This window comes from Saccostrea cucullata, unplaced genomic scaffold, assembly GCF_032062105.1.
Source record: "Saccostrea cucullata isolate Sc308-1 unplaced genomic scaffold, CSIRO_AGI_Scuc_v1 ctg3663, whole genome shotgun sequence".
Taxonomy (NCBI): domain Eukaryota; kingdom Metazoa; phylum Mollusca; class Bivalvia; order Ostreida; family Ostreidae; genus Saccostrea; species Saccostrea cuccullata.
Window position 1 is genome coordinate 93,375 of NW_026938206.1, and position 24,446 is coordinate 117,820.

At 32.5% G+C, this 24,446-nt stretch overlaps 1 protein-coding gene and 1 long non-coding RNA gene across 2 annotated transcripts; one reads left to right on the top strand and one right to left on the bottom strand.

The window, feature by feature from the left end:
* Positions 1-11,672: 11,672 nt before the first annotated feature.
* Positions 11,673-17,670, top strand: LOC134249615 (angiopoietin-1-like). Its single transcript, XM_062731952.1, has 4 exons — positions 11,673-11,971; positions 14,864-15,000; positions 16,547-16,643; positions 17,178-17,670. Exons 1-4 carry the CDS (start codon positions 11,686-11,688, stop codon positions 17,435-17,437), a joined length of 780 nt encoding a protein of 259 aa, XP_062587936.1. The 5' UTR covers positions 11,673-11,685; the 3' UTR covers positions 17,438-17,670.
* Positions 17,671-20,626: 2,956 nt separating this feature from the next.
* On the bottom strand, positions 20,627-23,346 carry LOC134249616 (uncharacterized). Its single transcript, XR_009988326.1, has 3 exons — positions 22,906-23,346; positions 22,297-22,404; positions 20,627-20,842 (listed from the first exon to the last, which is right to left on the bottom strand). It is a non-coding gene; the product is annotated as an uncharacterized LOC134249616 (long non-coding RNA).
* Between the last annotated feature and the right edge of the window lie 1,100 nt (positions 23,347-24,446).

Consider the following 24,446-nt stretch of genomic DNA (forward strand, 5'->3'; position numbering starts at 1 on the left):
TTTGCAAATGTGTATAATTGTTACATTATCAAAATTATTTAAAGAATCGTAGTGATTTGAAATTTTGACTGAAGTCTTTTCTCAGTTTGTGGTCTTGAGGCCCGGTGCTGACTTGTGAGGTAATTTAACGGAAGCTTTATAAAGCATTATCATAAACATGATGGAAAAAAATGATAAATAAATCAATAGTTATTATTAATAAAGTGTCTCATAAATAAATCGACAGCACCAAAAGAACTATGATTTATACGTTAAATATGTATGTACTTATTTACTAAAATAAAATATTTATTTATTTACAAAGTTGTCTTCCTTATCAATTTATCAAATTTTCTATGACGGTATTTTACTTTAAGCAATAATTTATTGCATTAAACTTTTTTTTTCATAGAAATCCAAAAGAGATAAGTGAAAATTAATTAATCGAAAACTTTATTTTTTTTAAATTCCGATCTTGAAATTCATGTCGATGAAGACACGTTACATTGATTTTCATCCATGCAAGGTAATAAAGAAAAGGGTCCAACTAAACTTCCCTCTATAACGTAAGAAATCTGCCTCATAGTATAACCTTGATTATGTCAATTTTATATCGTAGCTTTCAGTACTCTACTAAAACAGTAAATTTTTCATGGAAATTTGACTTCCTTACATTTCTCTCTGATTTCCCCTGTGTTAAATGCCTTTTCATCTTTCAAAAATTACCTCAATATTTTCTCCCTACCTTAGGTTTGAATGACAGATCTAAAAATAGACATGGGATCACTAATATATAACGCCGAGGAATGACATGTACCGAGTTTTTAAACTGAGAGAAAAAAAGGTTTATAAATTTGTTTTTTTTTTCTATTTACAAAATCAGTTGGAAGTTTAACTCAATTTGATGATACCTTTGTTTTAACACCTGTAGATCTATGGAATTCTAACTTAGCAATGGGCGTTTGAGGTGTATCTACACACACATTGAGTAAAATACTGTTATATTCTTCCTTGCAATATTAAATTAAAAAAGCACCTGTTTGTTTTGTAAGAGGTTTTTTAATGCCAGACACCGTGAAATGTTGATACCTGAAGCCTAATTGAGTACTTTGACTAGCAAAGGTCCTCTACATGTAAGCGAGTATGTCATAAACTCTACGTAGGTAATTTGCACCTGTACATGCATATATCGTATTCTTAAAGGGTGTCGAATTTAGATGAGATAGATAATATATAAGTGTTGATATTTAGTTGAATGCAGCATGTAAAAAAAATTGTAAATGGGGTTAAAACTTATAGAAAATATTAAGAAACATTTTTTTATTACGCAATAGTTGAATAAAATTTGAAATAGGCGCCTATAAATTGAAACCGAAACAGGATTATCATTTCTAGTGTAGGGGTTTGTCAACGGTAGATCTAAAAACAGTTCCCACCGTTTTACAGGTAAATTTAAAAGCCAATTTCTAATAACCATAAAACATAATTTAATTTTTTTCTCATTTATGAATAAAAATTATGAAACGGGAAAAATCTGATATTTCATTAAGGAATATATTTTAAATATATGGGGAAAAGTGAATTTTTTGTGAACTTAGTGTTTACACGGATATCCCTTGAGTCCCCCGATATTTGTTATGAATAAATATTCCAAATCGATTGCTGCATTCCCCTTGAAGTCCCCCGATAATTGTTATGAATGAAAATTCCAAATCGATTTCCTCTTTATCTGATATTATGCAGGGTGCACTGTAAACAATTTAAACAACTTGAGCCTCGAATAGATTTCTCGTGTCTGAGGGGAATTTAAGTGTGTATAATATTACCTTAGGATAGTATAGTTTGAATAAAATCAGAGTGAAATATGGTAGCTTCTTTATGTGGAACCCATTTGCAGATCATCCCTTCATTCATTCATTCATTCATTCAACCTTTATTTCCCCCTTCGGAGATTTCATGATGATATAAATGAAATCTTGCAATACATAAAGAACATCTAGAAAATAATAACATATATACATGTCATAGAAAGGAGGAAGGAAAAAATACAGGAATGAAAAAAAAAATTTAAAAAAATCACATGTTATTGCCTTTTGTGTGCATTTTCCACATTTTGAGTAGCCCTGCTATAATAGGCAGTGACACTACACACAAATTTTGAACTTATACGAATAAATTCCTTAAATTCATTTTCTTCTGTTAAAGACCCTGGTTCGAGCCCTCCCAGTAACGCTATATATGAGCGGGGCCGCAATAGTTAATCAAACTTTTACATAGAAATATACAGGAAAAATCTTTTAAAATCTTCTTCTCAAGAACGACTGGGACAGAAAAGTTGAAATTTATGTAGAAGCATCCAGGGGTAGTGTAGATTTTAAATTGTTCAAATCATGACCTCCGGGAATATTATGGGGCTGCAATAGGAAATCAAATTTTTACACAGAAATATATAGTAAAAATCGTCTTCGCAAGAACCACTGGGCCACAATAGCTGAAATTTATGTGGAAGCATCCAGGTGAAGTGTAGATTCTGAATTGTTCAAATCATGACCCCGGGGGTTGAGCGGAGTAGCAATAGGGAATCAAAGTTTTAGAGAGAAATATATAGGAAAAATCTTTTCTTCTCAAGAACCACTGGGCCAGAAAAGATGAAACTTATGTGGGAGCATCGAGGGGTAGTTTAGATCCTAAATTGTTCAAATTTTTATCTGTGGGGTAAGATGGGGTCACAAAAGGTACTACAATGGCGAAATCTTGTTAGGACTAGAACGATCAAAGCTTCTCAGGTGAGCGATGTGGCCCATGGGCCTCTTGTTTAAATAAACATGTATAGATCTGTCTGAATCATAAAAATCACCGAATGTAACTTTTGGAAAAATGAGTAATGACCTCTCCAATCATTTAAATCTCCCAAATCTTTATTCAATATTGCGAAAGAAAGCCATTTGTGGCAACTTCCGGTTAGACCAGAAGTTACGTCTATTGACGAAAAATTAAATTTTATGCTTCCAGTTACAGATACATTTATTACCCAAAAACGTGTCAAGAACGGAAAAATGAGGGGGGGTTTTTTGGCACTTCCGGTTTGGCAGGAAGTGATGTCAGGAGACGTATTTGAGATTTTACTTAACATTTTGAACAATTTCGCCTCTTTGATGTATTCATCGTCTCAATCCACGGTCCGGAGTCCGCATATAGATCTCTCCTACCCGTGGCTGCTTGGTCACAAAAAGTGTCGTTATGTTGAATACTTAAGCCTCTCTATTGTGAAGTCATATTCAGTCAGTGGCAAGTTTTGTTTCCATCGCAATTGAAATCAACAATTGACGTCAACGGTATGCAAGAAATATTTCCTTTACTGCGATTGGATATTGAAATGTCGCGATAAAGTTCATCTTCCGACTATGCTTTACTCCCATTGGTCAAAATTTTAATGAGCTACAAAGAATTCTTTGCTCGTTCAACTACAGCCAGAATGGGAGAGGATCGTACATCTTGGCCGTGGTTTGCGACGATGTGATGTATTATAAATTCTCAATACTTTTAATGATATTCAGAAACATTCTGAACGCTATTGATCCCTTATTTCAGGTGCCAGCCCCTTTTCTGAGATATCATTTAAGATATATTGCAATTCTACTCCTCTTTTGTTCTATATGTCTTAACAGGGTATTTCAGGTAAAAGGATATTTTAGAAAATGTATGAGAAATTTTGAAATCCCGATAGGTCTATTTTCCGGCCATAACAAGCGTCAACATGCGTCATTTCAGGTAAATTTGAAATAATTCATGCACAATGACATCTCCATACATAGTTTTAACATTCCTAAAAGTTTTTAGTTTCTATCTAGACCCATTCTTTGGGAAAATTGTGGACAAAATGACCTTAACAAATCAGAAAATCGACGATATCTCCGGACCGGAAGTTACGTCATCAAAACTGAAAAAGAAGCTTATATCAAGGACAGATGAAACAAACAATTTTTTTCTTTGAAAAAGATTTAATATCATGTCAAAAGTTTAAAAAAGTGGATGGGATCTTAGAAAATTTTCTCCAAAGAAAAAAAGTTTGTTTTACCTGTCCTTTATATAATCTGATGCATCAGGCTTGTTTCATCTGTCCTTAATATAATCTGATGCATCAGGCTTATATTTAATTTTTTTTTAAACTTTTTATAAAGCATTATATGATGTTCTGTAAAAAAAAGAAAATGGGTTAACAATGCGGGCTATATATAGTGGCTATATTGTGTCAAACTTTAAGTGAAAAATAAATTTCAATTATATCAAAATCTTCTTTGATATTTTATTTAACATAAAACTTGAGTATATTCTATGACAATTATATCAAAATCTGATGCATCAGGCTTATATTTAGTATTTTTTAACTTGAGAACAGTTTAAAGGTAGAAAAAAACAATGACAAACGTGTTAATTGTATCTTTTCAACTTCCTTTCTTATGCAGCATTATACCTTTACCAACCCCTTGCAAATTGCGGGTGTATATCTTAATCAAGGTAAGTTTAAACATATTTTTCTTTTTTAGGTCACCTGTGTAAAATCAGGTGATCTATTGTTATCTCTTTTTGTTAGTCGTCGTAAGATGTACGTTGTACGTCGGTCGTAAAGTTTTAGTTTCTTCTCTGAAACCACTGAAATAATTTCAACCAAATTTGGGTTAAAGCATCTATGGATGAAGAGGGACATGAAAAATATGAATTTAATGGTCCCGCCCCACTTGGATATGAGGGGTGGGACCAAAACCAGTAAAGTTAATGCAATCTTTAAAAATCTTCTTCTTTACTCCAGGACATCAAGCCGTCAAATTGTTTGCATGATTGTCATTAGCATTGGGTCTTCTACCTAAACTGTGAAATTCATGGCCCTGGGGTCAGGGGTTCTTATGCTAGGGCGGAGCTAAATAAGTATAAAGTGAGATTGCATTATTCCTTTGAAAATCTTTTTCTTTGCTTCTAGGTATTAAATAAACCAACTAAGTTCATAGTCATGATGAGCAAGAATACCTCTACCAAAATTGTGAATGTTATGACCCAAGGGTCAGGTGTTCTGGTGTTAGGGTGGGGCTCTATCGATTTTTAGTGAAAATACATGAATTCTTTGAAAATCGTCTTCTCTGCTCCTGGGAATTTAAGAAACAAACCGAATTTATAGTTATGTTGAATAAAGCTACCTTTTCCACAATTGTGAATTTCATGGCCCAGAGGTTATGGATTCTGGTGTTAGGGCGGGGCTTTATCAATTATATGGTGAATATGCATAAATTCTTTGAAAATCTTCTTCTCCACTACTTGGTATTAAACAAACTAACCAACTACATAGTTATGATGAGTAAGAACATCTCTTTCAAAATTGTGAATTTCACGGCCCCTTGGTTGGGGGTTCTGGTGTTAGGGTGGGCCTCTATTGATTGCATAGTAAAAATACATTATTTCTTTAAGAAGGATATGGAAATAACGAACAGTATTCAATCTCAACGTCCATTAAACAATATACAAAATAAGAGCAGAGCAAACACGGACCTCCGAAATATCAGAGGTGGGATCAGGTGCCATGGAGGAGTGAGCATCCCCTGCCGACCGGTCACACCCGCCGTGTGCTCGTTGTCATAATCAGGAAATAACGGAAAAAACCCGTCGTCAATTCAGTGTATAAATAATGGACTAACAATTGGTATGAAAAACGTCAGTCAGCATTTCATTCAATGATAAATTGTATTTGCTGACAAGGTCATTGTATCGACCATAGAATTTACGAAATGATGACTTTAAACGAGACTGTTGATATTCTTGTTTCATCAACTTGCTTGTCAATAATTCACCTCGTTTAAGAAATTGTTCATACGTAGAGCATGCTCTTGCGTATCGAATCAACTGAGATATATATACTCCGTATGCAGGTAATGAAGGTATATTGCTGCATAAGTAAGGGAAGTTGACGATAGAAAAAGTTAAAGTCATCACGTTTATCATATAGCTTGGTTGTTAGATTACCATTAGTGTCTTTTTCAAGTAAAATATCCAAGTATGAAGCAGAAGTGTCGGACTCTGTGGTATCTTTTATCTCAAGCTCACCAGGATATATCGTGTCGACGTAGGAATGGAAATTATCATTATTAATTGACAATACGTCGTTGATATATCTAAATGTCGAGTTGAAGGCCACAGCAAGTAAACATCTTAATCTCTGCTTCTGAGTTTTAAATAAACTTACAATTACATTTAGTTACGTTGAATAAGAGTGCCTCTTCCAAAATTTTGAATTTCATGGCCTCTGGTTCAGGGGCTCTGATGTTAGGGTGGGGCTCTTTTAATTATACAGTGAAAATATATTATTTCTTTTTTAAAAAAATTCTTCTCTGCTACCTAGTATAAACCAATAAAATATGTACCAAGTTATAATGAGGAAGGATGCCTCTGCTAAATACATGAATTTCAGAGCCCAAGTGTCAGGAGTTTTGATTTTAGGGCAGGGCTCTAATGATTATACGGGGAAAATTTATCAATACTTCGAAAACCTTTTCCTTTGCTCATGGGTGTTATGCCAATGTTCTAAGTACATTTAAATGATGACGAAAGGTGCCTCTTCTAAAATGGTTAATTTCAGGGCCCGTGGGTCAGGGTACTTGGGGTAGGGGTTACATAGTCTGAAAATAAATTAATGCATTGATACAGTATATCTACTTTTTTGCTATTAATAAAACAATTTATGATGGTATAAAATTTAAGATAAAATTTCTACAATTTTGAAATATGTGCCCCCATGGTCTGTGGCTCCTGTGGGGTGGGGTGCACACTTCGTTATAAGGTGGAAATGTATTTTCTCTTTGTAACTCTTATTCACATATGGATATTAAGTAACCAAAGTAAGCAAGCTAAATGTATACATAAATTATGATAAGCAATAGATTCTCTTTCAAAATTTTGAATTTCATGACCATTTATTTAAAACACGAACCAATTCAATGGAAAGTTTTTACATGATACTAAGGTGACCTATAAGGCCCGTGGGCAATTTGTTTAACTTTTGAAGAAGGAAGGAAAGACAGTTTTCATTTTGCCAATTCAATCACTTAAAACTGGATTTTAACATAGCCAACTAAATTCATTTTCAAAATGCTTAGAGATCATGTATGTTTGGCCCCTTCCCTAGAGTTTACTTTGGAAGCAGTAATCAATGTATATTCAAGGTCTGAAATTTAACTCAAAATATGGTGAAATACAAGAGTTTAACATTATGTGATTAAAAATATTACTCATATTAACTGCGTCATGTTAAATATACATGTAGCAGTATTTAGCTCGCTTTATATATCATACAAAATATAAATAATATATCTGTTTATCATTAAGCTCTGTATATAAAGCCTATGATTGGCAATATCCATAATTACAGATACGAGCCTATATTCTGGTGAGGAGGAATCAAAAAACAGGTTTTCCTTGACCTTTTGACCTATTATATACATATTGCATGCTAGCTAGGGTAACATTGGAAATTGTCACCCCAAGAAAACCATTGTTGACCGAGCCGCAACATAACATTTTGTTTTTAATTAAATGAACATCATATAACAAATAACAATAACGAACAATTGGATATCTCCAAACAAATAGATATCATAGTTTGAAAGTGTATTTATCATGGAACATAACATTAAAGGATCAGTTCCAAGAAGTTCAATATTTACTTCTGGGGCAGAAAGTTGAAGTGAACCACCAAGTTATTGGTGGGAAAGGCTGTCCCTATTTTCTTCTCCAAAATCTTCTCGTTGTCTACGGGAAGGTCTACTCACTGACAGGCTATTTGTGTGGTAATAAATCTTTTTCGAAAAAATCCATCTTTCATAGAGAAATTTAAAATGCTTTTGAAATAACTGCTGACCCCCATGAAATTGATGACCTGTTATTCTTTTCTTAAGTAATCCATTTGTTTCATAAACATAAACAAATCACCACAGATTACATTCTATTCCGTAGACAACATTAGAAGATTTACAGTCTAGTTTTTCCTAAGTTTTGGTATAGAAGCATTGTCCAGTTAGATTACTGGTGAAAGAAGTATAAGTTATCTAATTGTCACATGTTTTACAGATCTTTATAGAACATTTTGTAACAGAAGACAACGGTTTGGAAAAGGAATATTGGAATACATCTGAAAAAGAGACATTACATTCTTTCAATTTTTTTGGGTATTAGCTATTGGATTTAAAACAAAACTTGGATTCTGAAGATATTCAGTGGTATGAGAAGATGCGTATAACAGATGGTATCCTTCAATATTGTAGAAAAAACGGCGAAGTCCGTGTTTTGATGTAGAACACTCCAAATATGTGTCCAATCGAAAAGTAAAGTAAGAGGAGCACGATAGCATAATGAAGCAAAGATTCTCTTGAAGTCTTGAATTCCGTTCAGTGTTATGAGTATGAGTGTTAAGATGGACGGACGTACAGACGGACATCCCGATCACTATATACCTTATCGCTTTTCAAGTTGGAGAATAAAGATATACATCAGCCTAATTAAGGGCATAATTTACCCAATACTGCAATTAAGCAACATTGTCAAAGTATTGTTGAACATTGTTTGGTAATGTCGCGGTAGTGTAAGTGAGAGGCTCGGTGTTGATTGTGTTCTCCTTGCCGCGTCAAAATTAAGAGAGTTTTAATGGGAATCTAAATACATTTTCAATCTGTACACAGAAATAAATCAAACTTTTAAAAGACATGACGATTTTTATTCAATAATTTCTCGTCAACATGAAAAAATCTTGTCAATAGTTAAAAATATTAAAGAATTAAACCAAGTGTAATATAGGCAAAAAAGCTAAATATTACATTACGTGTTTCTTCTAGGATTTCTATTTCAAGAACTTATCAACAATTCACCTTCCAAACAATTTGAATACAGTTAGTGAAAAAGTTGTAAGTCATCATCATTTTGAAAGCTAAGGCTTATTGTTCATTATCTGAATGTATATAATAAAAAAATAAGGATTGTTTAATGACATTTCATGTTAAGAAGGAAAAGAAGCCAGATTTGTAATTTTACTGTTGTACTGGAAAGTGGTAAGATTGCAGGGTTGAAAGTTTGGCCATTCCAATTTATTAGAAAAATGGCGAGTAGAAACTCTGGAGATCTACAAGTATTTACATGCATCAGTGCTCTTTCACGGAAACTTGGTTATTGATGAGTTGAAAATTCGACGATTGTCAACAATTGGTCAGTATTAGTTCTAAATAAATATTCATCTGCTCACAGAACAAGAACAAGTTTAACAAACGAGATAATAATGAATAAAAAATCTCCTGTTACTTTCTAGAAAATAAAAAAATAATTTAAACGGTCCAAATTTCTTTCAATTTCAAAGGATCTTAAAGGTCTGCTTGGCAAAAATTTTATTATTATATGACAGAAAAAAATAATCTATTTATTCAACGTCGTCAATACATTGGAATGTCGTCTGTAGTTTATTCTCTATAGCATATTTTCGAGTTAAGAAATACTTTTTGATTTTTTCAGTGGAATACTTATGAATATTTCATATACACAGGGAATTAAAAGGCAGTGAGATAGAAAACTTATTGTCATCATCATAATAAGTCTTTTGTTTGTGTAAATTCAATGAAAATTAAAGCGATTGCAAGTATTACATAACGTCTTTAACAGTATGTTAGTATCAAGAAGAAAAAACAATTACGACCAGTTTTGTAACTTCACTTGACTAAGTATAGATATAAATATTTTGTTGTCCTTTTAGTATAAATTGCTAAATGCAAATAGATTGCATTGGTAAAGAATTCACTTAATTGAAATTTAAACTTATACTGCGTTGATTAAATGATACCCCCGCCTCCCATATGAATATAGCGGTAAAATATATGACCCAAACAAGAGTCAGATCAAAAGATAAACAGGAGATGACATTGACTGTGAAAGTATCATTTCATGTTATTATGTGGTGTAGAAAAAGATGCGGATGAGAGATGGGTACCCTTCAAAATTTAAGCTATCAAATCAACATTTTTGCAATATATAGTATCAAAACTGCAACGATGTGGGCAAATAGATTTAATAATCCTCCTTATTAGTTCTGACCAAATTTCTGTCACAAAATTATGATACATTGTTCATATTTACATTTTTCAACTTCTTTTGGCTGTAAATAAAATACTTTTAAAATAACGGTTTTATCCTTTGGGTGAGTTTAATTTATTTGACGAGTCGTAACAAAGCAACAGTTTCTGTTCAATGTAAACATGATTTTTTTTTGGCTTCTGACGTTTCATTTGTACGGCTTTCAACGTTTGTGACGTCAAAGCTCAACGCATATTTTGACTCCTGTACGTGTAAAGGTGTTCTGTAGAATGTTCAAATTATTGAAAAAAATATTAATGTTCATGTTTTGTAATGGGAATATGAAATAGAGTCGTTTTGCAACAATACTTTCCAGTTACCCATATGGTCACAAGAGGTTACTGATTCGAACATGGACAATTGTAAAATCTGGGGGAGACTTTGACTTAACGTCGTTACTTAAGTCACCTTGTAGGAATATTTCGTCTTCACCTTCTACAGATAACTGCCCTTTTACTTCATATCTATTCTGGATAATAACCTAGATGATCTCTGGCACCCTCTAATCTTTAGATTATAATGATTTTTCAAAATACTCACCGTCTTCCCATAGAATTATTCGATTTCAGATGCAATGTAAAACTGAGTACACATACATTGGTGGCGCTTACTTTGTGAACGAGGAAAAAATTACCTTCCTAAAGGCGACGTCACTTTAATCAACCTTCATGGAGGTTCTTTTTTCCTTACTTTCTCACTCCAATGGAAATTTGTTTACTTATGTAAACATCATTTTTATCAGCCTGTACCAATATTATAATTTTGCGTTTAAATCAGTGTTCTAGTATTCCCCAGATTTTCGCAAAACTTATAAATTGACCGAATTTTGACGTTGACTAACAATGTCACGATTAACAACAATTCACGAATCATTAATTGATAAAATAAATATTCATAAAACCAGTACACTCCTATATACAGAGGTTTATGAAAGATCATAATTTTCATTTTAATGCGTTTAATTCTTCACATTTAGAAATAAAAATTGAAATAATTTAAGAAAATTTGAAAATATCCTTTTCTATAGTAACTGAGTTTTACTATCAGTAATATTTAAAACACTTTTTATCAAAACATTAAATAAGAGTATATTTATTTGTTATTTTCAATCACTGTCACAAATAGATAAATAAACTATTTTTTACTAATAGATAAAATAAAAAAGTGTTCAATAGCACTGTGTATCAAAGCGTCTGTGAAATTTTCATTAAATTTCATTTCGTGTTATAAAAGTTGTTGAGAATTAGAGATGGGTACACCAAATTTTAACAGACGGACGTACAGAAAGACAAATGGACGGCATTTTGATGATATTCAACGGATATAATTTAAAACATAGATAAAAGTATCATTCTAATATTTAGACCAATTGAAGATTCAGTCATTCTTGTTCTCTAATCGATCTATCAGAGATAGTAAATTACCTAACAATCAGCCAATCACTGGTACGCAATGCACTGAGGCTTTGATATTTATACCCGCTAGCTGGAAGATTAGCTCGCAATTTCTTTACAGAAACCGTACAACTAGAGTAATACACAACAGAACAACATGAGCAATCTCTTGGCTGTCGTTTTCATTGCTGCCTGCTTTACGGTGCCTCTGGCTGCCATGTTTTCTCGGAGATACGCCAGAAGCATGGACTTTGATGATAAAAAGTCAGAAGACGAACTTCTAGGAGAGTATTCTATATCGTTTAAAGACTGTGCTGAGAAGTGTGGGAGAGATTGCGGTGTCTTTGGGTATAATGAAAGATTGAAGAAATGCCGGCTCCACAGGAAACTCCACAAGTCGTCAGCATCAGATGCAGAGGGCTGGAGATATTTTTTTCATGATTGTATGTATAACCTTTTATATATATTGTTTTGGGAAATGAAAAATATGGGGATAACGAACAGTATTCATACTCAGAATTCTATTCAAATAATACAAAACAAAAAACAGACCAAAAAATGACCTCTAAAACAATACAAGTGGGATCAGGTGCCATGGAGGAGTGAACATACCTAGCAATTGGTCACATTCGCCGTGTCCTTTTTGACGAAATAACAGAGAAGCCGTTAAAAATTCTCTGTTGAATAACGACCTAAATAAATCCCTGAAAGTACAACAAAGAGAACCTTTGCTATTGTTGTATAGGCTGAAAAGGTTTCTGCTTAAATCCATCTCTTCATAAATATAAAAAATCAATATTCTGTATTATTGTTCAGGTCTCAGATTAAAGCATTACCTCTTTTAATTCAAATCTGCATTTTTATTAATCTAATTGAGAATGATATTTGTATTGTTTGTTTTTTGTTGTTGTTTTTTTTTTTTTTTTGGGGGGGGGGGGTGCATTTAATTTGTTTTATATATAGATTTGCGTTTTGTTCACATGAGCATTGGATAATGATATTTTGAATATAAACTGTATAAAAATGTTTAATTAAAGCACAATTAAGAGCAAGTGCTGAAATTTCTCCCAAAGTACGTGCAATTTTCTGCGAATTGATCCCCATATTTTTTTCTTAAATATTTCTGTTGAATGATTTTAACTAGACAATGCATACCTGGTGTTTTTGTTTGCGTTTCCTCAATCTAGACTATCTTTCAGCTTTCTAATTTTTCCTTATCATATCACTTAATGAAATTATTAACTTTGAAGAAACACAATAGGTGAGTATATTTTACTTTGAGAATGTGAAAATAGTTTTTGATTACTGTATTTTAATTTTTTTTCTCGTTTGGATGAATTTCAGAGATACAGGATCAAATCTTAAAATTGACAAAAAGTTAGTTTTAAGTACGGAAACAGAATATTCAAACAGTGATAAATATTTAAAAGCTTTTGTGTGCTTATAAATGTAATCCTCTTTTGCTTCTGTGAATTAAATACTCATGTCAGAAAAAAAAACATTGACTGTCATTTGATTGACTGTAGAAAATTAGTTATATCAGAAAAACACTAACGACCATTTGATTGGTTGTTAGGCTGTAGTTACGACAGCGGACTTTGACGACCATTTGATTGGTTGTTAGGCTGTTGTTATGGTAAAGTTAAGGTCCGTATGTCCCTCCGTTCGCTTTGGAGCATCCATCTCTTATCCACAACTCTGTTTATATCGCTGAATGCAATTTAATGAAACTTTCACAGAATCTTCGTTACATATCTAGTTTTTGTGCACCTTCTAATTTACTTTTTGATCGGACACATATTTCGGGTTCCCTATAGCAAAACAATGATACTGCCATTCTTTCCATAATATTGAAGGGTACCCATCTCTTATCTGTAACTCCTCTTATAACACTGAATAAAATATGATGCAACTTTTACATATTCATTATTACATAATGCCATTGTGCACCTCTTATTTTACTTTCTGATCTGACAATTTTTGCGAGTCTCCCATGGCGAAACATTGACTTTACCATTAAAATTATATGGGATGTGGCGATATCATTTAATGAACTAAGTGCTCACAGTACATCTAGTTTTAGTACTGTTCAGCAAATCATTTCAAATATTATACAGATATTTTTAAGAACATTGTTTAAGATTTTACAATCACTTTTGTTTCAATTAAAAGGATGCTCATTTGATCGATTTCTTAAAATGATAAATACACTACAATTGTATAATCATTTAAGTATTACCAATAAAAATCGAATTTATTTGTTGCTGAAAACATCTGAATTAAAATAGATAAGAAAAATCAATACAACAAACTGGAGTTCTAAAAAAAAAGTGTGCACTATCAAGAGTAAAAATTTCATTCAAGTTTTATTTTTGTTCATATTTGTCCACAATCAATTCAAATGAAATAATTTTAGTTTAAGGGGGGCGACTATAGTTTCCATTGCGCAATATTTCGCGCATCATAGTAAAATGAAACGTATTTATTGTTTTAATGCAACTTTTTTCGTTTAATTATTAAAATTAAACAAAATTAAGAAATTATAGGTAAAAAAAAAAGTAATTACAATTTGATATAGCTGATTTTTTTTAACCGATTTTGCAATTGCTAGGTAGGTTGACGTCGCTGCAGTGTCTTTTGGACGTTATGGTAATTTGAAGCTCTTAAAGGAAGGGGTAATAAAAATATCATTATAGAAAAAGTAATAAACATACGTTCTTGAAATATAAAACAGAGAAATTTTAGAATATCTCCAATATTTTTATTATGTTTTCTTGTGAATCCATTGTTTAAGTCATATTTTGTAGTACTCTATAAAATAGTAATAATTGCTATTTTTTGCATTTTGAGATGCCCCCTCTCATAACAAGACGGTAGAACTTTGTGTTTTTTAAATATATTGTATCATATAGTATTACTCATAAGATATTATAGTTTGAACAAAATGTCTATTGTAGTATTTGTATAATTTGCTTTAAAGTGCTAAAAATTGGCATTCTCTTATATAATCCTAAAGTAAAGGTACCTGTATTTGAGACGGTCATTCAAAAATACCTGGACGAAAGATTTTCCCCAAACTTTTCATGTACACTGAAGTTAATGTAAGTTATATATGCCATAAAAATGAAGAGTTTCGCTATTGTAGTTTTCACACAATAAAACTATAGTCGACCCCTTTAAGCTTAGAATAACAGTCTTTTTTCATCCTTAATATCTCGATATTTCTCTGCATTATATGTTTGTGTGCCTCTATCTTGTAATGTGACATACAGAATATACGAAATATATATACAAAATAAAACCATCAAGTGTTTTTGTTTTTTTTTTCGCTTAAGTTCTCGCCACAGACTGCCAGGATCTTCTTGATAAAGGCCGCACTAATAGCGGCGTGTACGACATCTATCCTTATAGGATCAGTTCTATTCCAGTCAGGGTGTTCTGTGACATGGATACAATGGGAGGGGGATGGACGGTGTGTTGTTTATTAATACAGTTTTAAAAATGGTGTATATGTTACAGTAAATATGTGAAATCAGGAATTTCATGTACTTCCTAAACCATTCAGTAAATACAAGTATTTACTGGCAGTTTTAGGAAATACATGTAATTACTGAATAGCTAGGAAATTCATGTATTTACTGAAAAATTTAGCCAATTTTACACCTTTTTACTGAACTACAATAATTAAGCTACGTGATTAAACATATATGCGTTAAAACATTCAGCAAGGATACAAATCATAGTACATTTGCATGTTTTTAAGCAGCACGTAATAAGAAGTGTTTCAACAATGCTGACGTTATACATATAGATTTCTAATTATGGGCAAGACTCAGTGCATTGTCTTTCTAAAATTTCATTAAAAACGTTATGTGTTAGTTAAGTTAAGCACTAGTATTTTCAATGAAAATAAACCCCGTTTTTCTACATTGAAACATTAACATATTTTGAGGGTGGAAAATTATATTTAAAAAGTCACATCATTGACATATTGTCCTTAGTTTCGCTATATAATATTATAGCTAGGCCTTTGTAGTTCATAAGATTTCTTTTATTTTTAAAGAGACAGCAGAAGAATTGATTTATTTGCAAATAAGATACTTCAGGGTTTTAAATTTACGGTCAATAAATGCAAAGAAGCATATTATTGTACATGTATATTAGTATCTAGATTTTTGTAGTAAAACAAGAAATGTCAGTAAGCAATTTTATTTGTTTTAATTAAATTCAAAAAAAAGTATAAAAATAACTTAACAGTTCAATTATGTCGTGATATAGACAACTCATTCCAGAAAAAAATTATTTATAAATAAAAAAGGTTAATATTATTTATTGATATGATATGCTAACTGACGTAAAATTTGAATATACTATCTTTTTTAATTAATTGAATTATCTAATCATAAAACAGTTAGTAAATACGTGTAAAAAGTATTGAAAAACTCAGTAAATACATGTATTTTCTAACTGAAAACAGTAAAAACATGTATTTCCTAACCAGATTAGGAATTTCATATATTTCCTAAATTATAGGAAATACATGAAATTCCTGATTACACATATTTACTATAACATATACACTACACTTGTAATTTGATTAAGATTTCATGTTCCTGAGGAGATAGGTATTTTAAATCAACCTGTAATTTGTTTGAGATTCGGTCTTTGATCTGGGGATTAGAATTTAGTATCAACCTGTAATTTAACTCAGATTTGATTTGTTATTGAGAGAGAGAGAGAGAAGAGAGAGAGAGAGAGAGAGAATGCATATAGAAAACAACTGTAATTTGATTGAGATTTTATTTGTTATTTAGAGGAATTTAGTATAAAATATGCAAATGCAATTGAATTTATATTCAAGTTCTACGGGGGACAGATATAATGGTAATTTAATTTGAAAATTAATTTCTTACTAAGGGATAGGTAAGAGTAAAAAAAAAACGTTTTCCCCATTTATAGTTCTAATGCAGATATATTTCAGTTTTCAAAATAATTCAACTATGATGTATCTTTTCAAGGCAATTCAAAAACGGATAGATGGATCCGTGACCTTTGACAGGATCTGGATAGATTACAAAAATGGGTTTGGTTCACCGGAAGGAGAAGTCTGGATTGGTAATTATAATCTTTGATAGCTTTCCAAATTAGGACAAACACAATTTAGAAAAAAAAACTTTTTTTAAAAATAGTTGCTAATGAAGGATTAGTTCATACGTTTTGAAATGTACCGGTGTTATTTGTTGACTTATGTTGATGAACTCCTGAATAAAATTTATAGTTATCAATTTTTGACACAGCCTTTTTTTAAAAGATATGTATGTTTGGTATTTAAAAGGGATATAAATTATCACTTGAGTAATATATTTCCTCAAAATATAGAACTTTTCTAAATCAAATTAGGTGCAATTTAATTAAAACTTTAAAATAAAAAAAAAACCATGCAAGTGATAACGAAAAGCATGAAGATTTTTATACTGACTTTATTGAGTTTAAAACATTTAAAATGTATGTTGTATTAAAAATTTTGATATATTTCTTTTCAAATAATTTACTCAATGTTTGTTGTTGACATTTTTACTCAGGTAATTCGTCTTTTCGTGTGATTGCATCATTAGAATAATTGATTGATTTCAATATATCTTAATACAGGAAATGATATAATCCACCAGTTAACGAAAGAAAACACCTCATCCCTTTATGTATCCATCACTCTCCAGAATGGTACAACACTCTATGAAATGTACGATCGATTCTCTGTCTCCAACGAAACAGCGAAATATCAACTCTTTCTTACAGGACCTGCCACTGGGACCCTAGGTAAATGTTTTTATGTAAAATTCTTAAAACTGCATAAAAATCCCGAATATCATCATATACTTCTTGGCCCGTGGGGATCCGGGTTAGAATAGGTCCTCAGTTCCCCCTTGCTTGTCGTAAAAGGCGACTAAATGGGGCGGTCCTTCGGATGAGACCGTATAAACCGAGGCCCCGTGTCACAGCAGGTGTGGCACGATAAAGATCCCTCCCTGCTCAAAGGCCGTAAGTGCCGAGCAAAGCCTAAATTTGCAGCCCTTCACCGGCAATGGTGACGTCTCCATATCAGTGAAATATTCTGGAGAGCGACGTTAAACAGTATACAATCAATCAATCAATCATTCAATCATTGAAAGATTATTAAGTTGTTGCAAATAAAGTCAATGCTACAAAATTATTTGTAATTCTCTGTTGAATTTTCTGATTCCATGTTGATGAAAGGTTTTTAATATTTCATGATGTCATTTGTAGGTAAATTCACAATTTCCGAGGACATTTAATTTGACATTGCTAAGTAGTTGAAATTTTAAGTTATATATTCTAAAATCAAAGGAGATTATGCTGTACAATTAGAATTATTTGTAACTACATTTGTAGCATATCCAATGGCTAACTTAAAAAATTTAAGAACATTTTTCGCTGAAATTATGACTGAAATATTGCCGACTGAGATAAAACAATAATCAATCAAAAACATTTAATCTTCGATTTAATACCGATTCCCTTTTATTTAATATTTATCACATATTTAGCCCTTTATGCCGTGGATATAGCTCATTGGATATCATTTTTGTATCCACACTATGTATTCCTACGCCGCGTGACGTAATGTAAATAAACAAATGCATGTGCATAATGGAGAGAAGAATTCCAAATAATTCAGTTGTAAAAATTGATGGAGGTGGCTCAGGTTTGGTGAAGTCTTCTAAATTTGAAAATGATCGATGAAATTATTTATGAAGTTGAGATTGAGGGAACAGGTCTGACATTGCCATTTCCAAGTTATCTTCTCAAAATTGTGAAACCTGTCTCGAAGCAGACGATGTCTGGATCGCGTTTTGAATCGATAGATGAAAATGATGTTGATAAATATATCAATGAGCAGGAAAACAAAAACACATAGAAAAAAACATCTATTGATTGCTAAAATCGTTTCTTGAAACTCAAAATGAAAACAGGCCCATAGAAGCAATCCCCCCATCTGAATTGAGTAACATTCTGTCGAAATTTTTCTTGAGTGTCCGCAAGCCCGATGACTCAAATTATGAACCAAACACATTGCGATCTTTTATGAGCAGCTTTGATAGATATTTACGTAAGATGATGTATGGATTTCAGATTGTTACAAGCATAGAATTTGTTAAAGTGCGCGAAGTTCTCAAAGCAAAACAGCGAAGTCTTAAAGGCGAGGGTAAAGGAAACCTGTCTAATAAAGCAGACCCATTAACTGACATCGAAATAAATAAACTGTGGGAATGTGGTCTGTTAGGGGTACAAACTCCTGAGAGTATACTAAATTCACTTTGGTTGTTCAATACGACTTATTTTGGATTGAGGGGTTCAGATCAATGTCATGGGGTGATATTTGTTTGCAAACTGATATTACTGGCGTAGAATATTTAACATTTAATGAACGGCAATCAAAAACAAGACAAGGAATAAATCCAAGGGATGTTCGAGTTGTCAAACCTAAAATGTGGGCAAATACTGATGCGCCAGATCGATGCCCTGTTGCTATTTACAAGCTATATTCCGAAAAAAGACCCGATGATTTTTCAAGGCGTGATGACCCATTTTATTTAGCAACACATACTCGGCAACATGCAATGTCAATCCCAGAGCAATGGTTTAAAAGACAGGCAGTTGGTGTCAACAAATTATCATCTTTAATGAAAAGAATGGCAAACGCAGCTGGTATTGGTGGAGACAAAAAACTCACTAACCACAGCGCTTGAAAACATCTTGTGCAAAAATTAAGCGAAAATAACATACCTCCAAATCAAATCATGTAGATAACTGGCCATAAAAACATCCAATCAATTAACAATTACAGCAGTATCATTGAAAATCAACACAGAAGTATATCTAGCATTCTTTCGAACTCCACACCTTCTGTAAACAACCCTGGATCCGCCACATTCAATTGGACACAAAAACAATTCAATCACAAATACCGCTGTACGGAACACTAACACATCAAACACTGGGAGTTCCATGATTGTTAATGTATCAGGGGGCATTCAAAATTTCTTGAATGGATTTGACGTTGTAAAACTTTTATTGGCCATTTTGGTCCCACCCTACCCCCGGAGGTCATGATTTGAACAATCTTGAATCTACACTATCTGAGGATGATTCAATATAAGTTTCATTTTCCTGTCTCAATGGTTCTTGAGAAGAAGATTTTTCCAATATATTCCTATGTAAAACTTTGATTGGCCATTTTAGCCCCACCCTACCCCCGGGGGTCATGATTTGAACAAACTTGAATCTACACTACCTGAGGATGATTCCACATGAGTTTCATCTTTCCTGGTCCAGTGGTTCTTGAGAAGAAAATATTTAAAGATTTTTCCTGTATATTCATAAGTAAAACTTTATTCGGCCATTTTGGCCCCACCCTACCCCTGGGGGGGTCATGATTTGAACAAACTTGAATCTACACTACCTGAGGATGATTCCACATGAGTTTCATCTTTCCTGGCCTAGTGGTTCTTGAGAAGAAGATTTTTTAAAAATGCCATTAATTTTTTTCTAATTCATAATTATCTCCCCTTGGAAAAGGGCGCAGCCCTTCATTTGAACAAACTTGAATCCCCTTTACCCAAGGATACTTTGTAGCAAGTTTGGCTGAAATTGGCCCAGTGGTTCTTGAGAAGAAGATGAAAATGTGAAAAGTTTACAACAACGCCAACGACAACAACGACGCCAACGACAACGGACAAATTTTGATCAGAAAAGCTCACTTGAGCCTTTGGCTTAGGTGAGCTAAAAAGTTTATGCACACCGCACAAATGGCCGTAGCATTAGCTCTTTGAGCCTTTGGCACAGAAGAGCTAAAAACAGTATACATGTACACCTATATACTGGCTATGAGGACAATAGCTAGTTTATCATCCCCCAAGACAACAACTATTCCCCAAGATGCAGACGAGGGAAATAGTTTGCTGTTGAGGGAGATGATAAACAAGCTATTTTCCGAATAGTAAGTAAATAAGTGTTTTATTATGGCACCTGATCCCACCTCTGATGTTTCGGGGGTCCGTGTTTGCTGACTGCTCTTATTTTGTATAGTTTTATGGACTTTGAGATTGAATACTGTTCGTTATCTCCATATCCTTCTATTATATACTGAAGCTGACTTAATTATATGTAAGGTCCGATCTGGATAAAACCAGAAGAGTTACGAAATGAAAAATTGAACTTACCTTCTGCATTAATCTTTAGCTTGGCATGGACTCATCTGTTTTTGTTTGTGTTCCAAGTGTATACTTTTTGTCCTTGAGGTTAAAAAAAAAACATATGTAAAAAAAAAAATAGACGACTTTCACATTAAATTTTTCGGGAAGTTTCTAGTATGCCGGTCCCCAGAATCACGCGATTGCGCATGAGCAGTTATTTCCCTTGCCGTTGCTATGCAGAATGTAAACAAACCGCAATTTCCCACTCGCTTCAACAAAACGCATCCGATCGAGTGATTAGGGTTAGGTTATATAGTTTTTAAAATTGGGGTTGTTTTATAAATCCACTCTGTAATCTTTCTGACTTTGGGCTAATTTATGTAATTTTTGCTTACAAAAGGCACTATGAGTGCCTTTTGTGACCAAAAACTTGCATGAATCAGCCTGTCGAATCGTGCCGATATCTTACACTTTGGTTTAGTTCATGAAATTTTTGCTTTACAAAGGAAAGTTTAAGAAATAAAAGTTAGGGTAAATCAACTCTATTGTCGAAACATGACGATTTTCAGCGCTTAGTTTAGGCAAGTTATTGCAAAAGCAACTTACCGTTAACTGCAGCTCGATATCCTGACCTCCTAATCATGTCCAAATATTCAGAATATTTTTCCTTCCAAATCGATAATGATGCACAATTCAATCCATCGATGACTAGTAATTAGCTAACATTTGTTAAATCCCTGTATTTCTCACAAAAATCACGCAATTTTAATAGCATTGCACTTTGAGTCCTATCAGGCATTTCTTCATTACGTCAAAACACAAGTGACGCATCTCATGAATATTTATGAGATTACGTCAAAAATTGATCATGTGACTACATTCCTAAACAACGCAAGATGGAGATTTATTTCCTAAACAAGTACGTTATTTTACGAAATCTTTTAATTCTCATTTAAAACACTGTGTTTAAAAACCAGTTTTTTTAAACCCAATTTTTCACAAGGAACACGAATTTGGGGTCAAATTTGCAATTTGTGGCTTCTTTTTCGATTTTGTCGATCGCTCACGCGATCGTCTATATATTGTACACCGCCTTCGGCGGCACCTATTTTAGCGCCATATTTATGGGGACCGGTATACTAGAAGTGTTCCAATTTTTCAAAAGTTATTCCCCTTTGCAGGGTCAATCCAGCGTAAGGCCCTGTTTTCCCTCTGTAACCTTACCAAATTTATTGGTCAGTATCTTAAAAATAAAATCTGTAATGAATATCGTTCATTAAGATTTTTATGTTGCCCCAAACTTCGGCAATACAGGTACAGATCTAAATTGTCCAATAACGTTTGAAGATTGAAAATAATAACAGGTAACTTACAAAGGACAAAGTGGGAAAAATGAGAGTTATGCCGACAAGGGAGATAACTCTTAGTAGTGTGAAATTCGTCAAACTCGATTGCATTTCAAATTTTACATGAAAAGCTTCAAGTTACATGTAGCATTTGCAAGTCTAAAAGCAATATGATAAGAAAATCTTATTCCTTTTTAAAAGTATTACCATATTCAAGATTATACTGGTTAAACTTTAATAATCTGTTTTGGAGTCCATTCTAGGCATATAGGTGTTTACAAAGATGAGCTTCAGTCACCATCCTGGAATGCATATCTAAAATCACATAAAAATTCTCAATCTCAAACACAATTTATATTCATAAGGATTAAAAGGGCAGATATGTAAAAACAAAACTGTTACACCATTATTGCACTCAAAGATAATAATTTCCTTTACCATCTAATGTGATGTTTTAAATACTGTAAAAAGAAATAAATTCAGTGAGTGGAACTTTACATCAAATTGTTGTTGTTTCTTTTTTTTTTTTTTTTTGCATCTTATTTGTTAGGTTAAAAACATTTTAAATAAATACTTTATTGTTATAACATTATTTTTAAACTTCACCTGCATTTTGATATATATCGTGCCCGTGTTGATGGATACACCTGGGTGCTGACCAAGACAGCTCACTGGCTCAACATGGTCAATATTTTCTGTTTTTGGTAACCCACGTCTCCATTATGTAATACACTGAAAAAAAACACCCCCCTTAGTTTACATGCAACACACAGTCATAAAGTAATTAAATAATTGTTGATTTTATGCATTCTTCACCTTTAGCTAGGCCCTAGAACTTGCAGACGTCAGACTTCTCTTTCCAGTGACGTCACTGGTAACGTACATGTAATACATAAATGGAGGCTGGAAAATTCCGGAAGGTATATTTTATAAGTTTTATACGGACAGTACCCACTGTATATTTGATAATTATCTAGATGAATCATTTACTCCCTTTTGAGATTTGTTGTGAAATTATCGTGAATTTCTTTCTTTTTTTAAAATATATTTTTGCTCTTGAATTCGGATTGATTATATCTACCGATGACCGAGTTCAATTTTATGTGCCTCTACCGATATCCGATACATATGACGAGATTGGAGAACTTTTTTTTGTAAACTTTGTTAACTGTTTTTAGAGTAAATTTTAAACCAATGCGAACTGATAACATTATGCCAGACATGAAAGTGGACGTAAGGTAAACAATGTGAAATAAATTGAAACATTAAATAAACACACACGACAAGTCAACAACGCACACACATGTATGCTTCAGTTGTGATTGGGTTTAACCAAATATCATAATAATGTTTATATCAAAAAAAGATATTTTAGATTTTAAAATATTATAATTATTAAAATACATGCAACTTCTGATATAAGGACCCGTTATACACGTTATAAGAAGGATTTTATAGATGGTCATATCACTATGATTGCTCTTCTTCCTGAATAACAGGTTAAGCCCTAAGTGCCTATTGATTGTTATGTTAAATAATATCTTGATTAGTTCTCCAAAACTTAAACTATTAAGGAAAAATAGATAGTTGTGGAAGTCAGCCATACTTTTATACAAAAAGTTCCTGTATTTTAAGTGAAATTATGTAGTCCCTAGCAACAATAAATGTTTAACGCATTGGTTTTTTTTTTCTCTTTATAGCAAAAACTAAATGATAATTTGATTAAAAAATTAAATTTGAAATAAAATAAAAAGGATTAGATTTATAGTCAACCTACATTTAACATACATGTATGTAATAATATGAATTTACAAAATATACAGCCTTCTCATTCTCAAACATAGGTTTTCACACACATTTAAAACACCTTTTTAAATGTATATTTAACATGTGCCTGATAATACACATACTATATTCATCAACATATGTAATGAGAGCTTTAGAATACAAGTAAACCATAATTTATTTATGTACATTAGTATATTTAATGTGTGGTTTATAATGCACATAAACTATATATATACATGACATTTGTGCTTTATAAAACACATGTAAACCATGAGTTCATTAACGTACGTGTAACATGTGGTTGACTATACACATGTAAACCATGTGTTCATTAACGTACGTGTAACATGTGGTTGACTATACACATGTAAACCATATGTTAATTAACGTACGTGTAACATGTGGTTGACAATATACACGTAAACCGTACGTTTATTAACGTACGTGTAACGTATGGTTGCACATAACATATGTTACACGTACGTTTCACGTACGTAACACATACGTGTATTCCAAACATACGTTTAACGTATGTTATGTGAAACGCATGTAGTCACACATATGTTATA